Below are 26,221 nucleotides of genomic sequence, written 5' to 3'. Positions count from 1 at the left end.
ATCACTGCACAGTAAACTGCTACCACTTTGAAATTTGAAATATATATATATATATATATAGCCCTATGTCTATGTAAATAATGTTTTTAATCGTAAAAATATTTTTTCATATAGCAGAAGGACAGTGTTTCACACAAACCAATTTTCATTATTGTACAAGATACAGCAATGGAGGAAAGAATGTTGAATATTTCCAAAACTTTTACCGCTGTAAGCTGTACCTAACCCTTTAAATACAATGTTGCTCGTTTTTTTTCCTTTTCGAGATAAAAATTCTTTCATATCAAACATTTCATAGCGTGTTTTGCGAAAACCATTGATTTAATTCTCAATATACTCAGTCAATTTAAGAGAGCAGTGTATTATAATAAATTATTGAAAGAATTTAGTTTTATCCTTTAAATGTAGTACAGAAATTTGAACTGAACAAATGTAACTTTTCGTTCTGAAAAGAAATTTAAGAAAGTTACATTTGTTCAAATCAAATTTCTGCGCATTTGAAGGATAGGCCTAAAACTAAAATTGTTTCAATCATTCTCTATCATAATACACTGCTCTCTTGAATTGACTGAGAATATTGGTATTTAAATCAATACCTATCCCTTAAGACGAAATAAAATCGTCATTCATGTTCACGTCATGGTTTAGACATCATTGTCACAGTAATACTTCCATCTTTTGTCTGGTCTGCCTATATCTCTTTTACCCAAAGGTCTGTAATTGTAGATTTGTTTTGGAAGTCTTGTGTTATCCATCCTATCTAAATGTTGGAACCATTTAAATCTGTATTGTTTTATGTCTTCATTTATAGAATTTACTTTCAATTATTTTCTTATTATTTCGTTATTTACGTGCTTAATAAAGTGCACCCTTTTGTTTCTTAAGAATTTCATCTCTGATGCTTGTGTTCTATTCTCAACTTTTCTTGTCTGTATTCACGGCTCAGGCCCGTACATTAATATAGGTTTAGCAATTGTTTTATAAAATTTAACAATGTAGAGATTTGGCCTATCCATTGATTTTGAGTAAAATTAGCGTTGTTTTCGATTTTACATATATTTGCATTTTTCTAATGTGGTGAAGTAGCAGTACGGTAGAAGGGAGTCACAAACAAAAGTCACATCCAAAAGTGGGTCGACCCTTAAAAAAATTTAGGAAACTCTGTGCTAGAGGAAAAGAGGGGACTCATCATCAAAAATGTTGAGATAAAATCTATGACGAAAATATTTAAATGTACAGTTGTATTTATGCATTAAGACCAAACGCAATATTGCAGTACCATTCTTATTTCATGCACCGAAATAATGCTTGTCAGAATTAAGGTTTGAAACCGAACAAAAAGGACAAATGTTACATTGACGTACACGAACGTTAAAATGAAAAGTGACGGGCGATGAAACATTTATGCTATTCGTGATAGTTATTGTGAACATGGTTGTTATTGAACGATATTTGGGATTTGAAATCACAGTTTGATTTTTTTTTTTTGTCTTCATACCCCCCCCCCCATTTCCTAATTTTCCGTGTCAAAGGTTGTATATAACGGAAAAATAAACCGACATTTAAAACTTTTGCACGAAACATGGTCTTACACTCTTGGGACACCAGGCTAGTACGCACAATGGAAATTGACAAAAAAATAAAATTCACCCAAAAAAATTCGCCCAACAATATTAATCCAGGAATATTCGTCCAAAGTGATTAAACCTAACGATTTTCATTTCCACCCTCGTTCACGGAAAATTCACCCATTGCGATAAAGTTTAGTTCATTTCATAGTAAATACATTTTTAACAATTCGTTTCCGTGGTAACATTTATATTCCGAAATGTGTAAGTGTATAATATGAATATCTATTTCATTTTAAAGAATGAAGTGCATAAGAGTTGATGATGATATAAAACCATAGTCATAAGGAACATAAAGAAGGTAAACGTACGAATTGTAAACCAGGCAGTAAAACAAGTGGACAGTTTCAAATCCAGGAGTTGGATCTATGACGAAGAGTAAAAGAACCACAAAGACGAAAATATGAAAGTAAAATATTTCACAAAGGTATGATGAATTCGAATTGTGGTTGAATATTTGTGTGACTGTGGTTACAACATTCAAATCTGAAGAAATCCATCTAAGACTCGGTTTCTGAAATAAAATAGGCCTACAGTTTTTCAGGAGATACAGTATGTGAACCATTGAAAACTTAGTTCCACCTAAATTATTGCATTATCAACTAAAAAAAAAGAAATAAAAATAAATAATGTATGTGATTTTTCTATGTTCTAATTTTCCCTTGGGTCAGTTTATTTACATGCATTCTCCGGTGCGTCAATCGTCCATGGGTCAAATTTCATTTGGGTGAATATTCTTTGTATGAACTAGCACCGAACCCACCCATGGATATGCTAACTCATAAAATAATCAATATTGGTGCTTTCATAAATCTAACATTGTTCATGACCTTTCCCTCCAAGATGAGAAAATTGGTATATGTTGAACTTCAAGTGGCAAAAGAGTCTTGGAACAAATTCATTGTGAGACAACAGTTGATTCCCACACCCCCTTTAGAAGTAACCGAGAGGGAGCGTGATATTGCCTTTTCTCAACAGGACTCTGCTATATAGACAATGTTTCGATGGCAGAAATTAAGAGAGTGTTAAACTAGAACAGAATTATTAAGCTTGGTACTAGTAGGTATTTGTAACTCCCTGACACCTCAATCTAATCCCCTGAGATTTTTATCTGTGGAGCATATTAAAAGGTGTATAGCCCTACCAGGAAGAACTGGCACAGAGCGAGTGATGGATAGTTTCAAGAGCTGCCAAAAATGTGCAGAACGAAGACGATCAGTTTCAGTGCCTTCTTTCATAAAATTGTTTAGTAAATATTTATCTTCCTTTATTTCGGTAATAAATTATTAAAGGATATTTGTAGATGCAGCGCTTCACGATAGCACAAACGCCGCACGCTGGTTCTGACTTCAGTGGCTCTCTCTGTAGAAGTTAAATTTAATGGAATATTCAAATAATTAATAATAATAATAATAATAATAATAATAATAATAATAATAATAATAATAATAATAATATAATAATACATTTTTCTCTGCCCATTATGCAAATTTTTAATACCGTTGGTTTCTCTTAACTTAAGATGTATTTAATAATAACAACATGTTTACCTGTCGTGGTTACTATATTGTGGGTTGATTTCCCACATTTCCTTCAGTCATTGCTATTGTCATGTTAGTATTCTGTTCTTTAACTGTTTGTTAAATTTTCACTGCTTGTATACTTTGTGACCTGGTAGAGTGTAAGAGAAGGTCCTATGGCCTTAACTTTGCCAGTATAAAGAAATAAATAAATTATTATTATTGTCCTCGAGCTCATCATCATTATCAATATCAGTAATTAGACCTTTAAGCCTCTCTCATCTACAGTTTGATTTCGTCTCTACATCGTGCCAAAAGTCTTCCTCTAATTTATATAGGTTGATATTTGTGAATGTAATAATAATAATAATAATAATAATAATAATAATAATAATAATAATAATAATAACAATAATAATAATAATAATAATAATAATAATAATAATAATAATAATGGATTCGAAATGGATGTATCTCGAGAAATGCGACACTAAATCAGTCTTTTTCTTCCATAGACTGTGATTTCTCAGTGGGACTACCTATTTTGTGATGTGCCCAGCGAGTAGGGATTACAAAGAATGGACACTGAGCGAGTTTTCCTGTTTTGTTTTTCTGTGCGCCGGCGTTTAGTTCCACTTTGAAGCGCTAGAGGTTAGTGTAATCGAGCACACGCTAAGATAATAATTGAGTATAAGAGTTGAGACACAGGATCCAAACATCGCCTACCTTATTGCACAATCCAGTAACGCTTTGCTTCAAATAAATTCAAGTTAACAGCTTTTCCTTATTTCTCAGTGACAAACTAGTTGTAATAATATATTTTTTAATGTTTTATATATATATAAAATTATATTATAAAATAATATAATACATTATAAAATTATGTATCAAATTCGCTTAATATTAAATGTATACAATGTAATATAGCTATATTGTTTTACTTCTCATATGTAGTTTTGTTTTTCCATTTTCAGCGCCATCAAATCATTATATATTTTAATTGGTGTTGGGGTCAACGTCTCAACTCTCATTATATAGGCCCGATGCAGACTAGCGTTAAAAGGACGCTGTGACGCAGCGTCCCATTGATGCGCGGTTTAGAAGTACATTGTTCTAAAGTGACCCATACGCACGTGGTCCCCGGGACGCAGCGTCAGGTAAAGATAGACGGCAGTGACGCAGCGTTAATTTTCTAGTTGCGGGTTCTGCCAGAACGCAGCGTCGCCGCTAGCTGCTGCGTTCTGGCGCTTCATTGTTGACTGTTGTTCAATTCACACGTGCGTCTATCGGCTATAGTATGGACAGCGAAATCGACGTAGAATTATTTATTGAAGCGATTAAAAAATTCCCAGATGTTTCAAGTGAGGAATGCCTCAGCTAACCCACCTTTCCTCTCTGAGCGTCCAGCAAAGCGACGAAAGAATTTGGAGGATACTATGATATCTTTCATGAAGACTCCAATCCCTAATGTTCCTGCTCCTAAGCCTAACGATGATAGGTTTTTTTTTTTAGTCTCTGATTGCAATCGTCAGTACTTTTAATGTTGAACAAAAATTGGATTTTAGGAGTGGAGTTTTGGACTTTGCCAAGAAAATAACACTGTCTGTTATTCATACTGCAACCCATACACAGCACAATGTTCCTCAGGAGCAGCATTTTCCTTCCCAAAACCAGCCACGTGTACCCTGGCAGTATCCTCTCTCTGTTCAATGTTCTCCTGCGATGAGCAACATTTCAACTTCCGCACACTCACTAGAAGACTCCACCGAGTCTGTAGACTTGTTTCAGTTTCTTTAGACCTAATTGTTGTTCATGTAAGTGCAGTGAAATTGTATTAATTTTTGTAATGTTTCAGTGATAGATTATGTATTCAAATGCTAGATAGCTAATCAGTATAGTTGTTTGTCAGTTATTTAAGTCTTCGCTAAAGTTCACTTGTATACTTTTAAAACTTATACTTTAAAACTTGAAAATATAACCTAATAATACCAAACTAAACATATTTCATTTTCAATATCAATATACTTTGAATGAGTGAACTTGCCTTAAAATTTACATTTCTAAGGGAGGGATTGCTAGTCTCATCACAGTATCTTCACTTTTGATCACGTCACTTATCTTACATGCCAGTTCATCAAATGATTTAATACTCATTCGAAAATAATTGAAAAATTTTGTATCACCTTCTCTCAACTCTGTGAACATTGTCGTAAAAGTAAGTACCTTGAAGGAATCGTTTGGCAACCAATGGATGTTCCCAAAACCGCCTCTCTGTGCGCTTCAAGTAGTTTTTGTAAATTAAATACGCAAAAACAGCACGTTTTCGTCTGTACACTACCATCATGGATCTCTGAAAGATTCCAAAAGTCGGAACAATATGCGTCATTATGACGCTACGTGTGGACGGGTGGACACAGGGACGCAGCGTCAACCAATGGACGCGCGTCTTTATGACGCTAGTCTGCATCGGGCCTAAAGGAACTCTAGAGTCTAGACACTACAGTTAATAAGAATTTATTATTTCATCGGTGTAATTTATTTTATTTGAATACATAATGCACCTAGATGTATTAATTGTATGTGTTATATTTCCGCTGTGTCGACTGCTAGCTGGTGTCATGTCAGTGCCAACTCCTGGGAGAAAGCAGAATCTCACGCTCAAATTGGTTTGAAGGTCATTGAAATCAGTCCTGCTACATCAAAGTTACCGACGCGAAGTGTCCATACTGTATAATTATCTATACGCCGGTGTGCCCTTCAACAGCTAAAATTGTTATACTGTACTTCTGTGTTTAGTGGCTTTTCTTGTGCAGAACTTTGGCGCAGTGCGATGCATTGCGGGACCCGATAAGCTATTCTGCAGCACACACTAGCTGCTGCTGCCGCTACGTGTTTCATGGAACTCTCACGGGATGAGCGTTGGCGTTCAGTCTTGATTGAGCAGCTGCATTCAAATTGTAGCTGAAGTATGACCGAGTTATGTGCTCCGTGGTAAAACAATAGAAAGCATAAGTGTAGGAAAGATGTCTGCCCCAGTCAGTGTGTAGCTGCGTCAATGGCTTTGCTTTTCCATCCAGACGGCCCGGGTTTTATCCCAGTTCAAAACAGTCGATGTAGGGGGTTTTCTCGGGCTACTCCCGTTTCTCCTCTATTATTTCACCAACACACTCTACCTCTCCCTATCACTCGTTGGGGAGAAGACGGCCACAAGTGCAAAAATTTCATGAATTGAGATTACACTGCTGCCTAATAGAGAAAAAATCTTTCCCTGTCTGCTTCTATATGGCCTCAATCGGTAGGTTAAAATTTGGAGGCAGGGCGTAATTGTGTCCTATGACACTACTGCAAATCAAATGGGTCTGTTACACATTAAACTTCAAATATCTTATTAGTTCAGTCTTTGCACTTGTGGCCGTCTTCTTTAACAAGGTGCGAATATATAAAATTAAAATAGGCTGGGGTGAATTCTTGGTAGTAGTACGGGTTGCCGATGATAATATAGGAAGGGCTTGGAGTTGCGGGCCCCTGCGTCTTATTGTGCCATTACTGCTTATCATTTCTAACTGTTAACAGCACTGATATCCAGAATTACTCTTTACTGGGGACGCTTTGATTTAGAAATAACGTTTCTGTATTTTATGTCTTTATTATCAGTCTTAGGTTAATTTTTACTACCAAACTAGAAACCCAGAAGAAAATCTCAATTGAAATGCAATGTAGTGTTTTTCACTTACTACATACAGTATAAGGACATTCGAAAATAAAATATTTCTTAACCTAGCCAACAAGCAGTTTACACTCTCTTATTCCAAACTGGTCTCTTAATTAAAGTTGAGGTTAATCAAATGATCTTCAGTATGAATTTATCTTAAGGACGTGGTGTATTGGGAGCTGGAGTGTTCACGCGAGAGGGACGAAGTGTAGTGACGAATTACGTAACAGTCACAACTACAGGAAGACATAAAGACTTGTCTCAGGACTCGTGGTCACTACTATTCAGTTAAGTCAAACTTGCAGCTGCGGCGTGAGCTTGTCACTAACCATGTCAGGGTGCGATCAATATTTATCTGAACAGTTAATACTCCTAATATATACGTGGTATAGTCATTAAGTTATGAGACTGACGCCTGGAGAGAAGGCACCCACAAGAATCTGGATGTCTCACAAAATGACGCGTAACACGGTGTACACTTAAACAGATCCACATCCTCTCTCAAAATAGTCGCCGTTGGTGTAGCTGCTGGAAGCACTACTGAAAGATGTTGGCAGGAAGGTCCCGTACGGCTTCTCTTGTGGCAATCATGAGCTCTTCGGCCGAATGAAATGTACGCCCACGTAGGATTGCTTTTATGCTTTCTTTGTAGTCTTGTTGGCTCATTGGTATGAAGAAGAACTAAACACAATCTGATACATAGCACAAGAAAACGGATACAACCCTAACATAATAGACAACATAATAAGAAAGACAAAACATAATCACAAAAAATATAATATAACACAAATACATGAACACAAAAAATACATCACACTAACATACGAAAACAAAGCGCACACAAGATTGCAATCTCATTCAAGAAATTAAATTACAACATCGCATACAGAACAAATAATACTCTACAAAAACATCTCAACACACAAACAACACAAACAAATACAACCACACAGCCGTATACAAACTCAATGCAACACGTGCAACAACTTCTGCACAGGACAGACAGGTAGATCATTTAAAACACGATACAAAGAACACATCACAGTCGTAACAAAATTACAAAATACTTCCACATAATGCAGAACACATCACAAATGCTAACCACACCTACAAAGACATAAACACAGACATGGAAATTCTACACATTCAACAAAAAAGCCAGAAACTAAACACACAATACGAAATATATACACACTCAAAAACACATCGAAATGAAATTCTCAACACATAACTCAATTTCAGAACACACACTCATTGACTCCACATTACACTACACAAACACACCCCCATAGGAAACACAAACAAAAAGGCGCCAAGACCAGCAACAACCAGTTCTTAAGATGGCCGATAATAGCCTGAAACATGTTAATGATGTAATGTAAAATTTAACACGATAAAGACACATAATATGTTTTCCGAAGTGATATAGTGTTAAAAGTTGTGTAATCAAGATGTATATTAATAATTGTTATATGTATCATGCTAAACTGTAACAACTAACGTCGTGAAATTTGACAGATTAAAATTTTACTCTTCAGCAGCGATACGTTCGCGATGCCTGAATGGTCAAACACTTCATGAGTGTACCCGAAAGTGAAGCGGTATTAGAAGTGGTTGAAATCGGAGCTGATAACTAAATGTTTCACAGCTGCTCGTACTTCTTCGATCACGATGTCTAAGTGGTTGGTCGACATTTAGAGAGAAGTTTGTAGTGCGGTCGGTGCGCTGAAACTTGTGTTGAGTTTGACACATAGGAGAACTCTTGTTTCACTCCGGGACTAAATTCTGCTGCGGTTGGTCAATGAAGCATAAGTAAACGTCTGTGAATAGTAACTAACTCTCAAGACTCATGCACATTGTGGGAATTACAAACCCCATTATTGCTCTTCACATTATCTTCAATTCAATTTAGAGGTCAGGCAGCTTCTGTGGTTGAAGCGCTAGAGCTCTGCTCTACAATCCTCGCCACTCGGATTTGATCTCCGGCCTGGGCGTGATGCAATTTGTGGTGGACAGAACAGACAATACAGAGGGGTATCTTCGGGGTACTTCCGTTTTCTTCTATTATTCCATCAATACTCTCCGTCTCCGCCTCATTTAATATATCATATGAAGTAGTTAAAAATATGCCTACGTGCATCAACGTCGGTTAGTGTAACCACCGGTTAAAATTGCCATCTAACCCCTCGTTAAGCATTTTTTTACTGTGCATCGACCTCGGTTAGGATTTAGGAGGTTAACCATGGTAATCTCTAACCGGCCATTTTCGAGCGGTTAAAGGAGATAACCGGTGATTAATAGGCCAAGAAAAACAAAATATCGGCCAGATCCACAGGTGATTATTTCGAAGACGAATATTATTGTAGAGCACTTGAATTACTTGGATAGAGATGATGGAGAGCGTCAATTTTCTTTAGTGGAAAGAGAGAATTGTTACGAGGAATCAGGTGACAGAAAATTTCAGAAGGGATTTCTTTTATCAAAATCTACCATTTCATTTGTGCTGCAACAAATAGGTCACTTGAAATAACAAAGAAACAGTCATATGGATCTGCTGCTTATATTATGATTCTATGCAACTGATATTTTCTGCATTTTAAAAGGGAACATTCCAGTATCTCTTTCTCTACGTCACTGGCTGAACGAAGAGAGGTTATGGATAAATCTTAGGATAATGAAAAAAATAGAAAAGAAATTTATTTATTTAATCTGACAGGATTGAGGCCATAAGGCCTTCTCTTCCATCCTACCAGACAGTTCCCTGGTATAAATTGAATCCCGGATCGTTCACAAATTCGTACTAATCTTCTTCAACCTCTTCCTTTATGGATATTCCATCTTTTTCATATATAATATATTTAAATACAGTAATTAAATCTATCAATACTTCAAGCTCACATTAGGATATTCATTTTTAAATTGAATTTTCAATTTTGTACGATTTTAACCTAACAACGCTGAAAAAGAAAGAAATGCAACTCGCAAACATAACAGCGCCCAAAGGCAAACAAGTGCAACGCGAAAATATAGGACACGTTCTTTTCGATGTAGAACGGAGAAAGCGCAGAACTTTTTGGACGTTGATTATTATCTTTGCAGAGGAATGGATGCGTTCCTTTAGTCATTTTGTAGAAACAGTGTACCATCATAGAATTTGTCCTAGTTAAATGAGGTGTCAGCTAACCATGTTTAAGTAGCCTAATCAGTTATTATGAATGGTGCACAGAAATTACATTTTAACCACAGTTACTGTTTAACCGTCATTTCGTAATCTAATATTACTACTGCATTTTTAACCGAGGTTGATACACTTCGCCATTAAGAGTTAGTAGTGATTCCCGATGGTGATATGTAAAGACCTTGCAGCTTCGAACCCTGGGGTTTGTCACGTACTCGTCTGAAGATTGAATTGAATTTACGGAAGGGGAGCACTGTGGCCCATCACTGCGACCTGTTACGTCGATTGCGCTAACCCTCAAGCTAGACGCATTCCCATACTCACACCGGCTGACTACACTAAGGTTCGCTACGTATCCAGGAGTCGAGCAGGCAACTCCCTTCGCCCCTAGGCCAGCCCCCTCCGTGCGTCGCTAGCCAGCGTTTGGGGAATGCTATGGAATGATGAGGAAATGGAGAAATGACGAATGGTGTAAATGCCTAATATGGGGTAAAACAGGAGAACGCCAAGGAAAATCCCAACTGCGACTTCGTCCGCCACAAGTGTCACTATGGATTCTTCAATGAAAATCCCAGACCTGACCGGGACCCGAATCCAGGCCGCCTGCGTGACAGATCAGAGGTCTGACACTCAACCACCGCAGGGATGTCTGAAGATGGAACCTCGCTCTGTTAGGGCTGAGGTAGATAGTCCACCTGTAAGCATCGAATTCATGAATGTCACTTATTTAACTTGGACTTTAATAGGACGCACAATGGAACAAAAAATGCCTAAGTAAAAATATGCGCCCCTGGTCCGATCCTGAGGAAACAAGTCTACGAATCCAAAAGGTCCTCCTCGGTGGTCTAGCGTTTACCTTCATAGAACAGATGTTCGCGGGCTCAAACCCGGCGCAGCATGATAGGTTTTAAAGGGCTACAAAATAACCATCGTATCATTACTTCCTCTGCGAGATAAGTAAAGCTATGGATTCAATGACGTAGTTTCACAGCACGCAAAAGAACATTGGACTCTAATGGTCCCATGGGAAGAAGCCCAGCAGTTTGAAGTCAGATGAACATAGTCGGCTACTAAATATCGTCCTCTTCTTCTGATCCATTTACCAGAAAATATTTCGTTCCGAAAACTCATTAATTCTTTGCAGGCAAAATTTGTCGGTTCTTTTTCCCCCACGTTGGATTGTCTCTGAACGATGACTGTATTCGAGAATATATGATAAGTAAAACATACAGTAACTCTTACAAGTGTTATATTTTGTTTATCGCGACTTCATGTAGATAACAGAACTGTTTAAAGCCATCGTCAAAACGAAATGTAGGCTATGGATGAGTTTGTTTATTTATTTACTTACTTATTTATTTATTTATTTATTTATTTATTTATTTATTTATTTATTTATTTATTTATTTATTTATTTATTTATTTATTTATTTATTTATTTATTTATTTATTTATTTATTTATTTATTTATTTATTTATTTATTTATTTATTTATTTATTTATTTATTTATTCATTCTGCTGTAGTTAAGGCAATCAGGCCTTCTTATTAAAGGAAGAAAGCATAGGACGAACGTCTTTAGAATGAATAAGTAGACAAGGGACATAGAAGTTATTGGTATACATATGTACCTATATTGAAGTAAAATTAAAAGAAAGTTGGCTGTCCTCTTTGACTCAGACTTCATAAGTAGAGTTTTAATCCAAGGACAACAAAGAATTAAAAAATAAAAATGAAATAAATAAATAATTGGTTGGGTAGATATATAAAAATGGAAAATAAGAGGAGCAGAGTAAGAAAACAGAAGTAGCTTATAAAAAAAGTAGAAGGGCCGCCACGGTGATCTAGTGGATAGGAAGGAAAGAAAGAGAAGGAGAATTATTTAGAAAGAATATGAGAAAGGCAAGAAAGAAGAGTGGAGAAGAAAATAAGTGAAATATGAAATGAAATAAGAAAAAGAAATTGGAGAATAAATAGTTCAATAAAATATATTGTAAATGTTAGAGCAGCATTAATATAATGATGTATATTCTGTCAATTCCGGAACTGCTACATTTATTTATAGACGCCCCATGAGTCGCTGGAATGTACACACAAATGTACGACATAATATAATTGTATCCTCTTCTTTATATCATGGAGACTAGTATCATTTTTACATAATGAGACAAGAATAACATTAGGAAGTAAAATTAAACGAAGACATTTCTAACGTACATAGACCCTGCTAATAAAGGCCGTTTCTCCTTTACGGAGGTTACGGATGTAATCAGGACATTACTGCATTCCATATTATAGTTTTCTTCTGTTGCCAGATTCTACGTGAGCCTGTCGTTGGGACTCCATTGCCTTCTGGTTCTGGCGGATGACCCGCCAGCCTCTCCGATGCACTTGAACCTAACGACGGGCTTCCACAGCGCCGTGATGGTGGGAGAGGCCGAGATCCGCTACGAGCCGGCGGAAGTGACCAGGACGGATACCCGCGACTGGGAGGCCGTTCTTAGCATGCAGCACCGGCCGGATTCGCCGCCGGGCTTCGACATCATGAACGCAGACGACGAGTGGGGAGCCGAGCTGCACGGCACCTGCGACTGCTGGAACACCACGGAGGACGGCCGCGACGTCGAGGTGGAGTGCCGCTGTGGAGGCCTCGAGCTCACCGACATACCCAACAACTTGGCCGCCGACGTTCACCGCATGTGAGTAATGAGTTAAGCTACGACAATTATGAATGTAAAACAAGCTTACATCCGATTGTTTATTCATTCACATCCCTTTCCTCCCATCCGACTGGCTATCCATATTGCCATCATAATTCATTATCATGATTGCAATAACCATCAAATCTTTCCATTGATTATAGTGCTTAGGCCTATATCTGGGCTCGAGAAGCACGTACATTGTACAGGCAAAGAAAAGTCTACCCTTTGACGTAAATATTCTACGTACTGTTGCTTTCCGGAGGAAACCGTAGTAATAAAGTCTCGTTTATTAAGTATACTTGTAGCAAAAAATTTGTAGTATTGTACCTATTAAGAGTCGTAAGAAAGATCTGTAAAACAATGACTACATTGTCCCCTACTGTTTCAATTTCCAGTTGCAGATTCTATTGCATTATATCCCCGTTTACTTTGTCGATTTGCAGCTGCAGATTCTAATATTTTATTTACATTATTCTCATACAGTTCGATTGTCATCTGTAGATTCTACTATTAGGTTGATGGATAAATTCGTAGCATATGCTATTAAATGCAATATTATTTATTTTACATAAACATATATAAACTAACCAATTACAATACATATTCTCGTGCATTGTTTATGACTGACTTACAACATTTTGGCAGTTTTTCGACTCACGTCTCAAGAAATTTCATGGTTTAAGCGTGAAGAAATTGTCAAACAATTTTCGAAGAGCAGCTTCGTTATTAAAGCAATTTCCAAAGATTTTTGGGTAGAGAGCGGAAAAGATGAGACTTGAGATAAAACAAGATCAGGAGAACAAGGAGAAAGTAGAATAACCTCGCAATTGAGCTCTTGGATAACCACTTTTGTGCGTGGACCCAGGGGAAAAACTATATGCGCTCTTTGTCTATTGTTCCAAAGATTTTGATGTTTTAAACAGATCTAAGTTTTTGCAGAACTTTGAAAACGACACTGGAAAAGGGAGCTACTTAATTCAAATCATAAAAGAACATCCTGCTCAGTAGACTCAACATCACAATAGATGACAATATTGCGGGATAGCGCAGAATAGTGCCTGAGGAAAGCTTCTTGAGCCCACTCTTCTCCAGTGTTACCATGTTGGACATCAACTGCACACTAAAAGGACTGCGGGATCAAATAGCCTATGTGCCTAAACAGGTGATATGGTCGTCACCTCAAGGAACTTAGAACATCTACAACGGTGTTTCAGTGTAGCCTAGTCTCCATATGGACCAATGAAAACAACTTTGCTATAAACAAAAGAAACAGCGTCAAAATGTTATCCAGAAAGGGGGAAAACTGGACAGAGATGGCAGTATACAAATGCAGCATGAGAAGTTGTATGCAATCAGTTCCTTTAAATGTCTTGCATTTACATTTTAAACAACAGGCACTATATATATGTCACTAGAGGGCACCTGCAACACTCACATCACAATTATTGTCACTCAGCAAAGCGATGCAACTTTTCAACTCTAACCTATGGGAGTGAACATCTGAGATAATCTGAAGAAAAGATACTTGAAAGTATGGAAGAGTGTAAAAGCATGATTTCTGAAAAGAACTCTCTCACTCTGGACAGTCACTTCTTTAAGACTAGTTTATGATCTGGCGGGAGAGAACTCCTTCATAGATGACCTGAGTCTAAACAATTGCTGTCATATACCAAAGGGTATGAACAACTCCTACATGAAAGTAGAAAGAAACGAAACTTCATCTGAGAAGAGTTTCACAGCACACTCATAATGATGAATAAAAATTGGCTAGAATCAAACAAAATGCTGAGACACTAATTAACCCGCTTAGAAATTCACGGTTTTCACCATAGAAATTTTGCAAATGAGTCGTTCATCAAGTCAGTGAAATATGTTATGTGAATGTAAACTCTGTGGATTGAAGTGCCCGAGATACCACATAACAGTGTGTACCCAAGTAACAATGTCGCTGGCATAGTATTGTGCCGAAAAACGAAAGTATATCGAAATGCACAGTTCTGTGCTCTTCATACATTATGGACTATAATAAACTCTTCCAAGTAGATTACGTAGGCTTGCATATGAAGAGTCCACTGCAAGAATGATGGATGTCATTTGGAATACATTTTGCAGGAGAAGCATTTGAAAGTTTGAAATGCTTAGCGCTCAAAGCTTAACTGTGATTTTCCTATCAATACTGGACAATGACTATCAGTGTTAATGCCATATAACTCTCTATGTACATTCTATATGTCTTAAGCTATGCATTGACAGTCTTGGTTCATTTTCGACAAGAAAGTGACATCCATCATTCTTGCAGTGGACTCTTCATATGTGAACTTCAATTGTGCAGGCTATAGAAATGGACTCGTTCACATTGTCATTTTATCACAGTCCAATATATAGTCCCACACACATAGTGGGCTGTGTATTTTATCGGATATGGAGTATTTCCATAGCAACCAAAATCGAATATTTCCGTTTCACAAAATCATTTTATTTTTTTAATAATAATAATAATAATAATAATAATAATAATAATAATAATAATAATAATAGATTTAATAAACACATTGTGTATATTGAGTATGGTGAGTATATTGTACAAAGTTCTTTGTCACTCATCTTTAGCATAGTACGACAAGCGGCAATGTTCTTAGTGAGCACTCAAAGAGAAATAATATACTTAGGTCAAATATAGACGTTACCATGTGAAAAATTTCCTACTTACCTCCTTTGAGCAAGGTTGCCAGAAAATAGAGAAAGTGGGATTTTCTACATTGCACTCTTTAAAATGAATCTCTTTCTCTTTGACATTTTGAACGTATCGAGCAACTTTTCAAATATCTATGTATTTGTTTAATTGTTTTCTAAAAAGGAATAAGATTTAATAATATCAATTGCGAAGAACTTAAGCCTCATCGTAGCATTGTCTCCTAGGAAAATGTGTTTTCGCTTTCTTTATTTCAAATAACCACTTATTTTTAAGTAATAGAAGTAAAGTGTAATAATACGAGGAAGAGAATAAAAGTTTTACTCATAGGCTTTATCCGCTTTCTTTTAATTACAGATTCTTATGTAAATACAAATACTAATACAAGGAACGAAAAAATAACATTGCACTATTTCCAGCTGTATTCAGAAAAGATAATTTGTTTTTTATATTAATCAAGTTAATTTCAGAGAAAGTCAGATGTAATTCAGAGTTTTAAATCAGAACGCATCAGATGTAATTCAGATTGATTAATTGTAATTCAAAAAGTGTCAGATGAAATTCAGAAAACATGAATTGTAATCCATAAAGCGCAGGTGTAATTCAGGAACATAGTTATTATTATTATTATTATTATTATTATTATTATTATTATTATTATTATTATTATTATTATTATTATTATTGTTCCAATACATTTAAGTAATTGTCACTTTTAAAACTTTATTTTATTAAATATAAAATTACTGTTACAAGTGAATACAACACAGTAATAACTATTTTATATAAAGCTGTGCAATTAACTACATATGTCTACTTAAATCGTAGAATTTGTAAAGGAAGCCAGAGTTGTTACATTTTTGGACTATAACGAGTATTTTTTGTGTGTATTCCAAGAAAAAAGGTTCATTGTCATAGAAAATATAATTCCGTTTACGCATGTGTTTTGAACACAGTTCAAAGAAATAAAATGTAAAACGTAAATGTCTCTCACAATTCATCTTATTTAATTGCATAACAGATAATTTTATTGTTAACTAGCCGTACCCGTGCGCTCCGCTGCACCTGTTAGAAATAAATATAAAGTAATTAGAATTACATAATTAAAATAGGACGTTTGATCCAGGGAACATTCGTGTTTGATAGAAGGATAAATCGTTTAATATGTTACTTAATTGAAATTGTATTTAAATAATTAAAATGTGGTCATTTTGTCCAGAGAGCAATCATTTGGTGCAATGACAATTCCTTTAACATGTTTCTTAATTGTTATTACATCCAACCATAGTTTAATGAAGATTAACATATCATTTAGTTTTAATGTGTATACTTTATATTCCTTGCGATATGTTTCAGAAGTTACTGTAATAACATTGTAGAATTATGTCCATCTAGAGAAACTACACTTTCCAATGGTGAAATAATAATTATACAATTAATTAGCTTCCGATATTACTTCATACAAACACAGAAACATTCTCTTAGGCTATGTTTAATAGCTTTAGATTGTCGTTGTCCAAGGCCCCTTATAGACGAAGTCATTTGTTTTATTTCAGTACAGCTCCTTAGATGGCGTTGTTATTGTAATTTTAAAACTCATTTATCTCATTAAATATCAGTCCTATCAAAATTTTGTATAGAATACAACTTATCGGAAATTATTTTTAAAGAAACGTTTGTTACGTAACATTTTTCATGAAAATCAATAATAAGCGAGATATTTCGATTTATTTAATTCAGGCCTCCTTATAACCCCCCTTTTAAATAAAGTATTTTGAATGCCCTATAGCCTAAAATCTAAGTTACAACGAACTTAATTTATATTCCAATTTTCATATAAATCGGTTCAGCCATTATCGCGTGAAAAGGTAACAAACATCCAGACAGACAGACATACAAAAAAAAAATTCAAAAAAACGATTTTCGGTTTCAGGATGGTTAATTATACATGTTAACACCAATTATTTTTGGAAAATCGAAAATTACCACAAAAATTTCGGCTACAGATTTATTATTAGTATAGACAGATGACAGTCCAAGAAAGTAAGCTATTAATGTTATTCGAAGTCTATTTTGATATTTAGATGCATAGAAAATGATTTCGTTAATATCTTATAAATACAGCTGAAATAGCACATCATAAACGAAAATGTAATCCGCGATTCATCTTATCAGTGAATGATTTCATTTGTGTGTATCTTTCGAATTACAATTCAAGGAAAAAAACTAAAGCAGAATATCAGCTGCAACATATGGATTGAATTAATGCAAAACGAGTAAATTATCTTGTGTTATCATCGTGATACCATTATCTATTTCGAAGCATTGCTTATATAAAAACACACAAAATGTTTCGAAAATATAATAATAATAATAATAATAATAATAATAATAATAATAATAATCAGACACTGCAATAACTCGATTTTTGTGAATATTTCGGCCCATTGCAATAACTTACTAAGGAAAGTTTTTACAGAAAATGGGATGGCACTGATTTTAACTCTGCTGGTGCTCTTAAAGGAAACATTTTCCACGCTGAAGTTGTTTACAAATGGCTTTTGTTGGCAATACGGTGCGACTCTAATCCAAATAAAGATCGTCTTATGCGATAACACAGAAGGAAGTCTTTCGTGTCTGCTTCCCTTTACACACCAGGCAGTGGTAAATTTGTCGCCTTTGTGTCCAAGACAAAAAGTTAATGTTTTGTACCCTCTTATTTAGCGGCTGTTCACCACTTCAATTATGTGTAAATTTGTCTTCACAACTCATTGCTGAAGAGATTATTGCTGTGTTATCACATTTTACACATAATATTATCTTAATGAGTTTTCTGTATCATAGGCTGTGGTGTAGTACGAAGCACAGTTTTCAATGCACAAATAGCCTATTCTTCTTTCATCAGTATGGGGTCATAGGGTCGTGCTATTCTTCGTTACGAAATCCCACTAATAGTAGATCCACTATTTCGTTTATATGACGTCATTCCATTTTCGACCAATGAAGTGTAATGAAATTTTGAATTCCAACCAATCACAGTCAAACATCGCGATAATTTTTACAGATAGATTTATCGCTATCAATTTATCGCATGGTCGTTCTTTTTTATTTAGTCGGTGTCGCCAACTGCTTCCCCGTAAATTGATGAGCATGAATCCATTAAGATGCATGTACACGGTCGAACAGTTTTTTCAACTTTACGCATTCAAACAAGATTGATTGCTAATCTTAATTAATATATTTACGCAGCGAAGACGATGTTCAAAACGGTGCACCATGTAGACACAAAATCTTCATGCATCTTAATTGAACGTACATTTTAAACTTGATCATTTCAATATTTTTCCCAGACTGCATATATACGCGCCTGGAAAATTGAACTGTGTAGCTGCACTTTAGTCACGTTACACACTACAGTGAGAATACGTTTGTCGATCTATGGAAAATGCTTTCCTATAGCACGGGCGGAGTAACGGTCGAAATAAGGAACAGCTGACATTTTTCCGCTCCCACAAGTAACTAACCTAATTGTAGCCTATAAAAATTGTATTAAGTTAATGAAATTAAACAATTAATAGAAAGTCAGGTGTTCAAATCAGCGCATATCAAACCCAAAGATCTTGTATAGTATTATATACAAGGTCTTTGATCAAATTTCGTTCCTTATGGCGTAATAAAATACATGTTTTAATTATCTATACAGAGATGGCTTCTCTGTGTAGCAACATTTGTATCGCTGTAGTGTGAATACATAAGCATTGCTATATAGCTGTCTCCACACATATTATATAGTTCTTAGTTCTCGGTGTAGTGTGTAATGTAACGATTAAGTACTAAATAAAGTACGAAATTCTACAAACAAAAACAAAAGTCATGGCATTTTCGGGAGAGAACCCAATTCCAAGTAAGATCATGATAAATAATACTTTAATTGAACATGTTAATTCATTTAACTATTTAGGTTATAACCTCTCTTACATCACTGATGAAGATATGTCAAACAAAATATCTAAATTTATAAAAATCACCGGCGTCATTAACGCCGTCTTCAAATCCTCCCATGTTCAGAAACATACAAGGCTAAAGGTATATAAAACACTAGCTCGACCGGTCCTCACTTACGGTAGCGAGGCATGGACAATCAGAAAAGCTGATGAGCAAAGGCTGACGACAGCGGAAATGAGGTTCATGAGACGAACAGCGGGATGCTCTTTGCTGGAACACCGTAAAAATGTGGACATATTGCAGGAACTCAAAATGGATCCTATAGTTAATTTTGTTCAACAATATCGACTTCAGTGGAAAAAACATGTCGAAAGGATGGATCGCACTAGATGGCCTAAACAGATTCTTACTTATGTACCAAGAGGAAAGAGGAAATTGGGAAGACCACGAAAGCGCTGGCATGAGACCGTAACAGATCCTGTAGGGTCTAATACGTGAGGGATATGATGATGATGAATTCTACTTCCATATCTACATCTTCATGTTCTAATTCCATGTCCATTGTAGGTTATCCGAAGAAAATTACACTCCATTCACATATGGTAACTGCGTTTTCAACAATTCTTCATTTAATTAATGTATTAATCAGGTTACTGTAATTATATTATACAATTTTAAATTAAATTATGATTTCAGCAGATAATAAAAATGTATTTCTGTTATAATAATAAGTCAAAAGCGCAGTACATATAATTAACATTGTTAAACTTGTATTTCGCTTTTCGCAATTGGCATTTACTGAATAACATCCAATTTCTTTATTGCAGTAATCGATATTCATCTATTTCAACTTCACAATGTCTGGATAGGTTAAGTATTCGTAAATATACAATTATTAACATTTTGTGATGGAATTTTAGGGATGTATTATTTACATTTTTATTTTATTCACGAAGTAGTCCTAATAAATGTCACTCGAGGTCTGAGATTATTACAGATAAAAGTTTGAAAATGTGTTTGAACTAATTCAGTCCGTTGGGGAAAGATAATGGTAACCCACAAACACTGCATCTCCAGTCATCAGCGATGCATGCAGAACATCACAATTGAGCCCCCGGTGTGGCTCAGTCGGTTAAGGCGCTTGCCTGCCGGTCTAAAGTTGGGCTCGGGCGGGTTCGATCCCCGCTTGAGTTGATTACCCGGTTGGGTTTTTCCCGAGGTTTTCCCCAACCATAAGGTGAATGCCAGGTAATCTATGGCGAATCCTGGGCCTCATCTCGCCAAATACCATCTCGCTATCGCCAATCTCATCGACGCTAAATAACTAGTAGTTGATACAGCGTCGTTAAATAACCAACTTAAAAACAAGAAAAAATAAATAAAAAAAAAACATTACCATCATTATTCATACACATTGCATCTCTATCAGCGATACATAAGGACATCACAATCATAATCCATACACATTGCATCTCCAGTCATCAGCGATACACATAGGACATTACAGTCACCATCCATACACATTGCATGTCCAGTCATCAGCGATACATACAGGACATCCATACACACTGTATCTGCAGTCATCAGCGATACATACAGGACATCCATACACACTGCATCTGCAGTCATCAGCGATACATACAGGACATCCATACACACTGCATCTGCAGTCATCAGCGATACATACAGGACATCCATACACACTACATCTTCAGTCATCAGCGATACATACAGGACATCCATACACACTGCATCTGCAATCATCAGCGATACATACAGGACATCTATACACACTGCATCTGCAGTCATCAGCGATACATACAGGACATCCATACACACTACATCTTCAGTCATCAGCGATACATACAGGACATCCATACACACTACATCTTCAGTCAGCGATACATAAGGACATCACAATCATCATCCATACACATTGCATGTCCAGTCATCAGCGATACATACAGGACGTTACAATCATCGTCCATACACACTACATCTGCAGTCATCAGCGATACATACAGGACATCCATACACACTACATCTTCAGTCATCAGCGATACATACAGGACATCCATACACACTGCATCTGCAGTCATCAGCGATACATACAGGACATCCATACACACTACATCTTCAGTCATCAGCGATACAAACAGGACATCCATACACACTACATCTTCAGTCATCAGCGATACATACAGGACATCCATACACACTGCATATGCAGTCATCAGCGATACATACAGGACATCCATACACACTACATCTTCAGTCATCAGCGATACAAACAGGACATCCATACACACTGCATCTGCAGTCATCAGCGATACATACAGGACATCACAATTATCATCCATGCAGACTACATCTCCAATCACAAGCCATAAATATATCATCATAATCCTCATACATACACACTGCATCTCCAGTTATTAGCCATACATATAGCATCACAATCGATATCCATACACACTGCATTTCCAGTCACAAGCTATAAATATATAATCACAATCCTCATACATACACACTGCATCTCCAGTTATTAGTCATAAATATAGCATCACAATCGATATCCATACACACTGCATCTCCAGTCATAAGCTATAAATATATCATCACAACCCTCATACATACACACTGCATCTCCAGTTATTAGCCATAAATATAGCATCACAATCGATATCTATGCACACTGCATCTCCAGTCACAAGCTATAAATATATCATCACAATCCTCATACATGCATACACACTGCATCTCCAGTTATTAGCCATAAATATAGCATCACAATCGATATCCATACACATTGCATCTCCAGTCACAAGCCATAAATACAGGATACAGCATCCAATAGAGACAAAATCGATATCGACGAGCACAACACCGCTACCGAAACTGTAATAATTGACGTGTACAGACATAAACTGTCACCAATACAGATAACAGGAACATCTGTACAAACAATAATATCACCATCGACACCATTTTGAGAATACTAACTATGTAATGTAAATAACATCACTGTTAGGAATGCTAACACTAAGTTATAACGGTTCATATATTAATGTAACGGTAGTCCTTGCCCTAACAGATACAGTGGACCTGAATAAATTGTATTCCCAGTAGAAGGGCATACATTTCTTGACATTACTATAGGACTTATTGTAAGTTTACGATGTGACATTCTCGAATTTTGTGGGTGAGGCACGATGCAATAATATCTGGAAATGTGTACGAAGTGAACTATGAAGAAATATTTTAATTATGACGAGGAAAAAGTAAAATTAAGTATTATATTAGCACTTTATTCTAATACATTTTTGAATTAGGATTTATCAGGATTTTAAACCGAGCAACTATCATTAAAATAGGTACATTAGTTAGGAATTGCCCTAGCCGTTTTGAGTTCTGAGGAAAAATATGAAACTAAAATATCTCCAATCCTTTGTACACGTAGTAAAGGCATAGCTCAAGCCAGGGATTTCTCGTTAGAAGTCAGTGTTTGTGTTGTAGAGAGAAACAGCTTGTTATGAGCTTGTCGAAATCCATTGACTTTCAAATTTGCAACATCCTAATGAGTCTCTCAAGTATCTTGTGACAAGGTAGAACGTTTTGTACAGTACGCAGATGTGGACAGACATCAGGATGTTGGTGAGCGCCTGTGAAAATGTGGAAACAAATGTGTTTCTCTTTGTATAATATTAACAATGTATTCCGATATTCAAGTACGGTACTTATTCGTAATGAACGAATGCAGCACGTGATGCATGTGGGTAAATTTTTACCAGTCGTGTGGTGCGATATCAAATAACATGTGTTTCTGTTCCGACACAGTAACGGCTGTTTATCGAGAGTTCTTCATATTGTACAGTGCCAGAAAAAGATAATGGGCAGTTCTCCTGCATGTAGGTAGTAAGTTTCATAAGACTGTCCATAAGTTGCATATATACAAACCTTTAGACGCTCTTGTTTACTGCACATTCGCAATGTGTTGTATCTGATACTTTGGTAAAATTAGACGAACCATTTTTTTTTCTGACTCTGTACATAAAATAACGTTACCTTTTCAACTTGGTATCAGTATTACAATGTATCATACCTGATTGCTCTAGTAGTCCTACGAGTTGAAACTAAGTATAAACTATCTACAAAATTTTACGTTCCGTATCATTAGGTCTACCATAGAGTTGTTCTTGTGGGAATAGGGGTACGACAGACCGCTATAAAAATGAAGAAACGGTTGGTAGAAAAACAATTGGTTGCCCTTGCTTTTCATAAATTCCATTTTCACCAACTTAATTTGGTACACTGTGTGTGTCTGTGTCTATCAGTGTCTGTGTGTGTGCGTACATGCGTGGTGTGTGTGATGGCAAGAAATTTTACGCATTCACAAAATACTATTGTAATACTTCCTCGTTTGGATATTATTTCAATCTATTATCCCATTTAACATTTCTGTAGAGCCACTGGCGTAACTCAGTCGGTTGACGCGCTTGCCTTTCGGTTCGGAGTTGCGCTCGGGCGTGGATTCGATTCCCGCTTAGACTTATTACCTGGTTGGGTTTTTCTGAGGTTTTACCCAACCGTAAAGCGAATGTCAGATAATCTATAGTAAATCCTGGGCCTCATCTCGCCAAATACCATCTCGCTATTCCGTTGATGCTAAATAACCTAGTAGCTGATATAGCGTCGTTAAACAAGTAAAAAAACATTCCTGTAAAAGAACACAGTGCACATTCAGCATATTATTCTAGAATAGGAGCACGCTTGTGATCGCTTAATAAACAAGAAGTGTTCTGATTGTTCGTCTCCCTGTGGCATCACTGAAACTCGTACACCTTTACCTCAAATCATACATTTTATTATTTATTTTATTATCATTATTATTGCTGCTATTATTACTGTTAAATTTATTGTTATTATTATTATTATTATTATTATTATTATTGCCACCATATTAAAAATCTATATACATTTTCAGTGTATCTTAGTTTGTATGGAAATGACCTAGAGTCTGGAAGGTTAGACATTTCTTTTGGCAAAAAGGGCAGGCAAAAAGACATTTATAACGTGAGAGATAGTCAATAAAAATAAAAAATTAGACAAAATAAAATGTACAACCTTAGACACCTTTCTCCTGCGGTGTAAATTTGTCTAAGTCCACTTCGGGCAGCGCCTGGTTCACACTACTAGGAAAAAATGTTAATTTTTCAGCCAATTTAGCCCTTGTTTTGAATAAACTTTTATTTATTCAGCTTTACTCCAAGTGGAGGCTGCCTACAAGACAAAGTTTACCATAAATTACAAATAAATAAACAATTATATTTGTTATGAATTATTTATAACATTTAATCTATAAGCAGATAGAAAAAAAAAAAACAAAACAAAGGCAAAACAGAGAAGGGTCTTTTATAAGAGATTCGTTAACGTGTAAACCTAAGCTCTCACCGAATCAACCAAAGTCTTCCGACGAGGACTTGGCGTATGACAGCTGGTCATTTGTTCTCTTTTTGTCTGAGGCTGTACATTTATACATTGAAAACTTCCATTTTTAATTTTATTGATCACCATAACATGTTAACACTAAAAAATCAACGCTATGCTTTTCATTGTTGTCTCCATTGCATAAAACCAGATATTTTTTTAAGTTCTCTACATTCATGCTTAGTCGTCTGTCTGAGAGAATGCTTTTGGTAATAGAAAATGACCTCTCCACTTCCACTGTTGTAATTGGCGCATACATAAAACACTCGATTGTTGCTACATTCGTATTAACAACAGAATTTCCACGTTTAAGTATGTCACATATTCCTTTAATTGTTTGGAAGTCTCATTGCCCAGTACACGATTACACTTACTTGCAACTCCTTTTCTCCTGACATTTTCATCAACTGCCCCACTAATCCTTAAAATAGTTTGATGGAAACACTAGAGTTTCTCCCCCTTTTCCCATTTTTATGATTGTTTCTGGTGACATGCCATAATGTGCTAATATGAATGAAAGACCGTTTCTTAGTTGTGAATAACACAGGAATTTCATAACCTCACGAATTGAAGCACCCTCGGTTTCTTGTAAAGCTTCACCCTGGATAGCGTAGTCGATAAAGTGCTGGCCTTCTGTGCCCGAGGTTGCGAGTTCGATCCCGGTCGAAGTCGATGGCATTTAAGTGTCCTTCAATGCGACAGGTTCATGTCAGTTGACAAAATTCTGGTACATCGGCGACGCTGATATAACCTCGGCACTTGCGAGCGTCGTTAAATAAAACATAATTTACAATTTATTATACGTTTTCTGTTTTCATTTTATTCGGCATTGTGAAATTAATAGAGATATATAAACATGCTTTGTCAATTCATGCAGACTAAAGATTTTAGAAGTGTTCGCTGGCAAAATTAGTACAAAGAATGATGCAGCTACTTCGGAATTTTTGAGTGGCAGGACAAAGTGATCTCTGTGCCAAAAAAATCCGAATTCACTTTTACCATCCAAAATGATCTGTATTCCATCGCCAATGTAGTGCTGTTTGATCCATCATCAAATTAATGCTCCTTCTAGTTGAAAGAACCATTACTAAATGGTACATTATACATGGCCAATACTATATTATCGCTCAAGATGATCTATGTGCCTTAGTCTGTGGTTAGGTTATTGAGAAACGCGCAAGACATTGTATTCTGCGAAATGTGGAGGATGTGAGAAATGCTATTGCAACTGCAAGACGTTTGCGACCCTTCAAAGTGCTGGACATGGGGGGGGGGGAATCTTTTTATTTCGATCATGTCGCATCTTAGTACATTAACACATCCAAACTAGGTACAACCAAAGCTACATTTTATTGCGA

General features: G+C 36.0%; 1 protein-coding gene across 1 annotated transcript in view; it reads left to right on the top strand.

Moving 5' to 3' along the window:
• The window catches only part of LOC138704898 (follicle-stimulating hormone receptor-like), a 472,716-nt gene that overhangs the window by 224,696 nt on the left and 221,799 nt on the right, over positions 1-26,221 (top strand). Inside the window, exon 3 of the mRNA XM_069833291.1 lies at positions 12,353-12,736. Within this exon, the coding sequence (XP_069689392.1) occupies positions 12,353-12,736 (384 nt within the window). The remainder of the gene's footprint in view (positions 1-12,352; positions 12,737-26,221) is intronic.

Source organism: Periplaneta americana, chromosome 8 (genome assembly GCF_040183065.1).
Source record: "Periplaneta americana isolate PAMFEO1 chromosome 8, P.americana_PAMFEO1_priV1, whole genome shotgun sequence".
Taxonomy (NCBI): Eukaryota; Metazoa; Arthropoda; class Insecta; order Blattodea; family Blattidae; genus Periplaneta; species Periplaneta americana.
The sequence above is the reverse complement of the archived record's forward strand: the minus strand, read 5'-3'. Positions and strand labels throughout refer to the sequence as shown.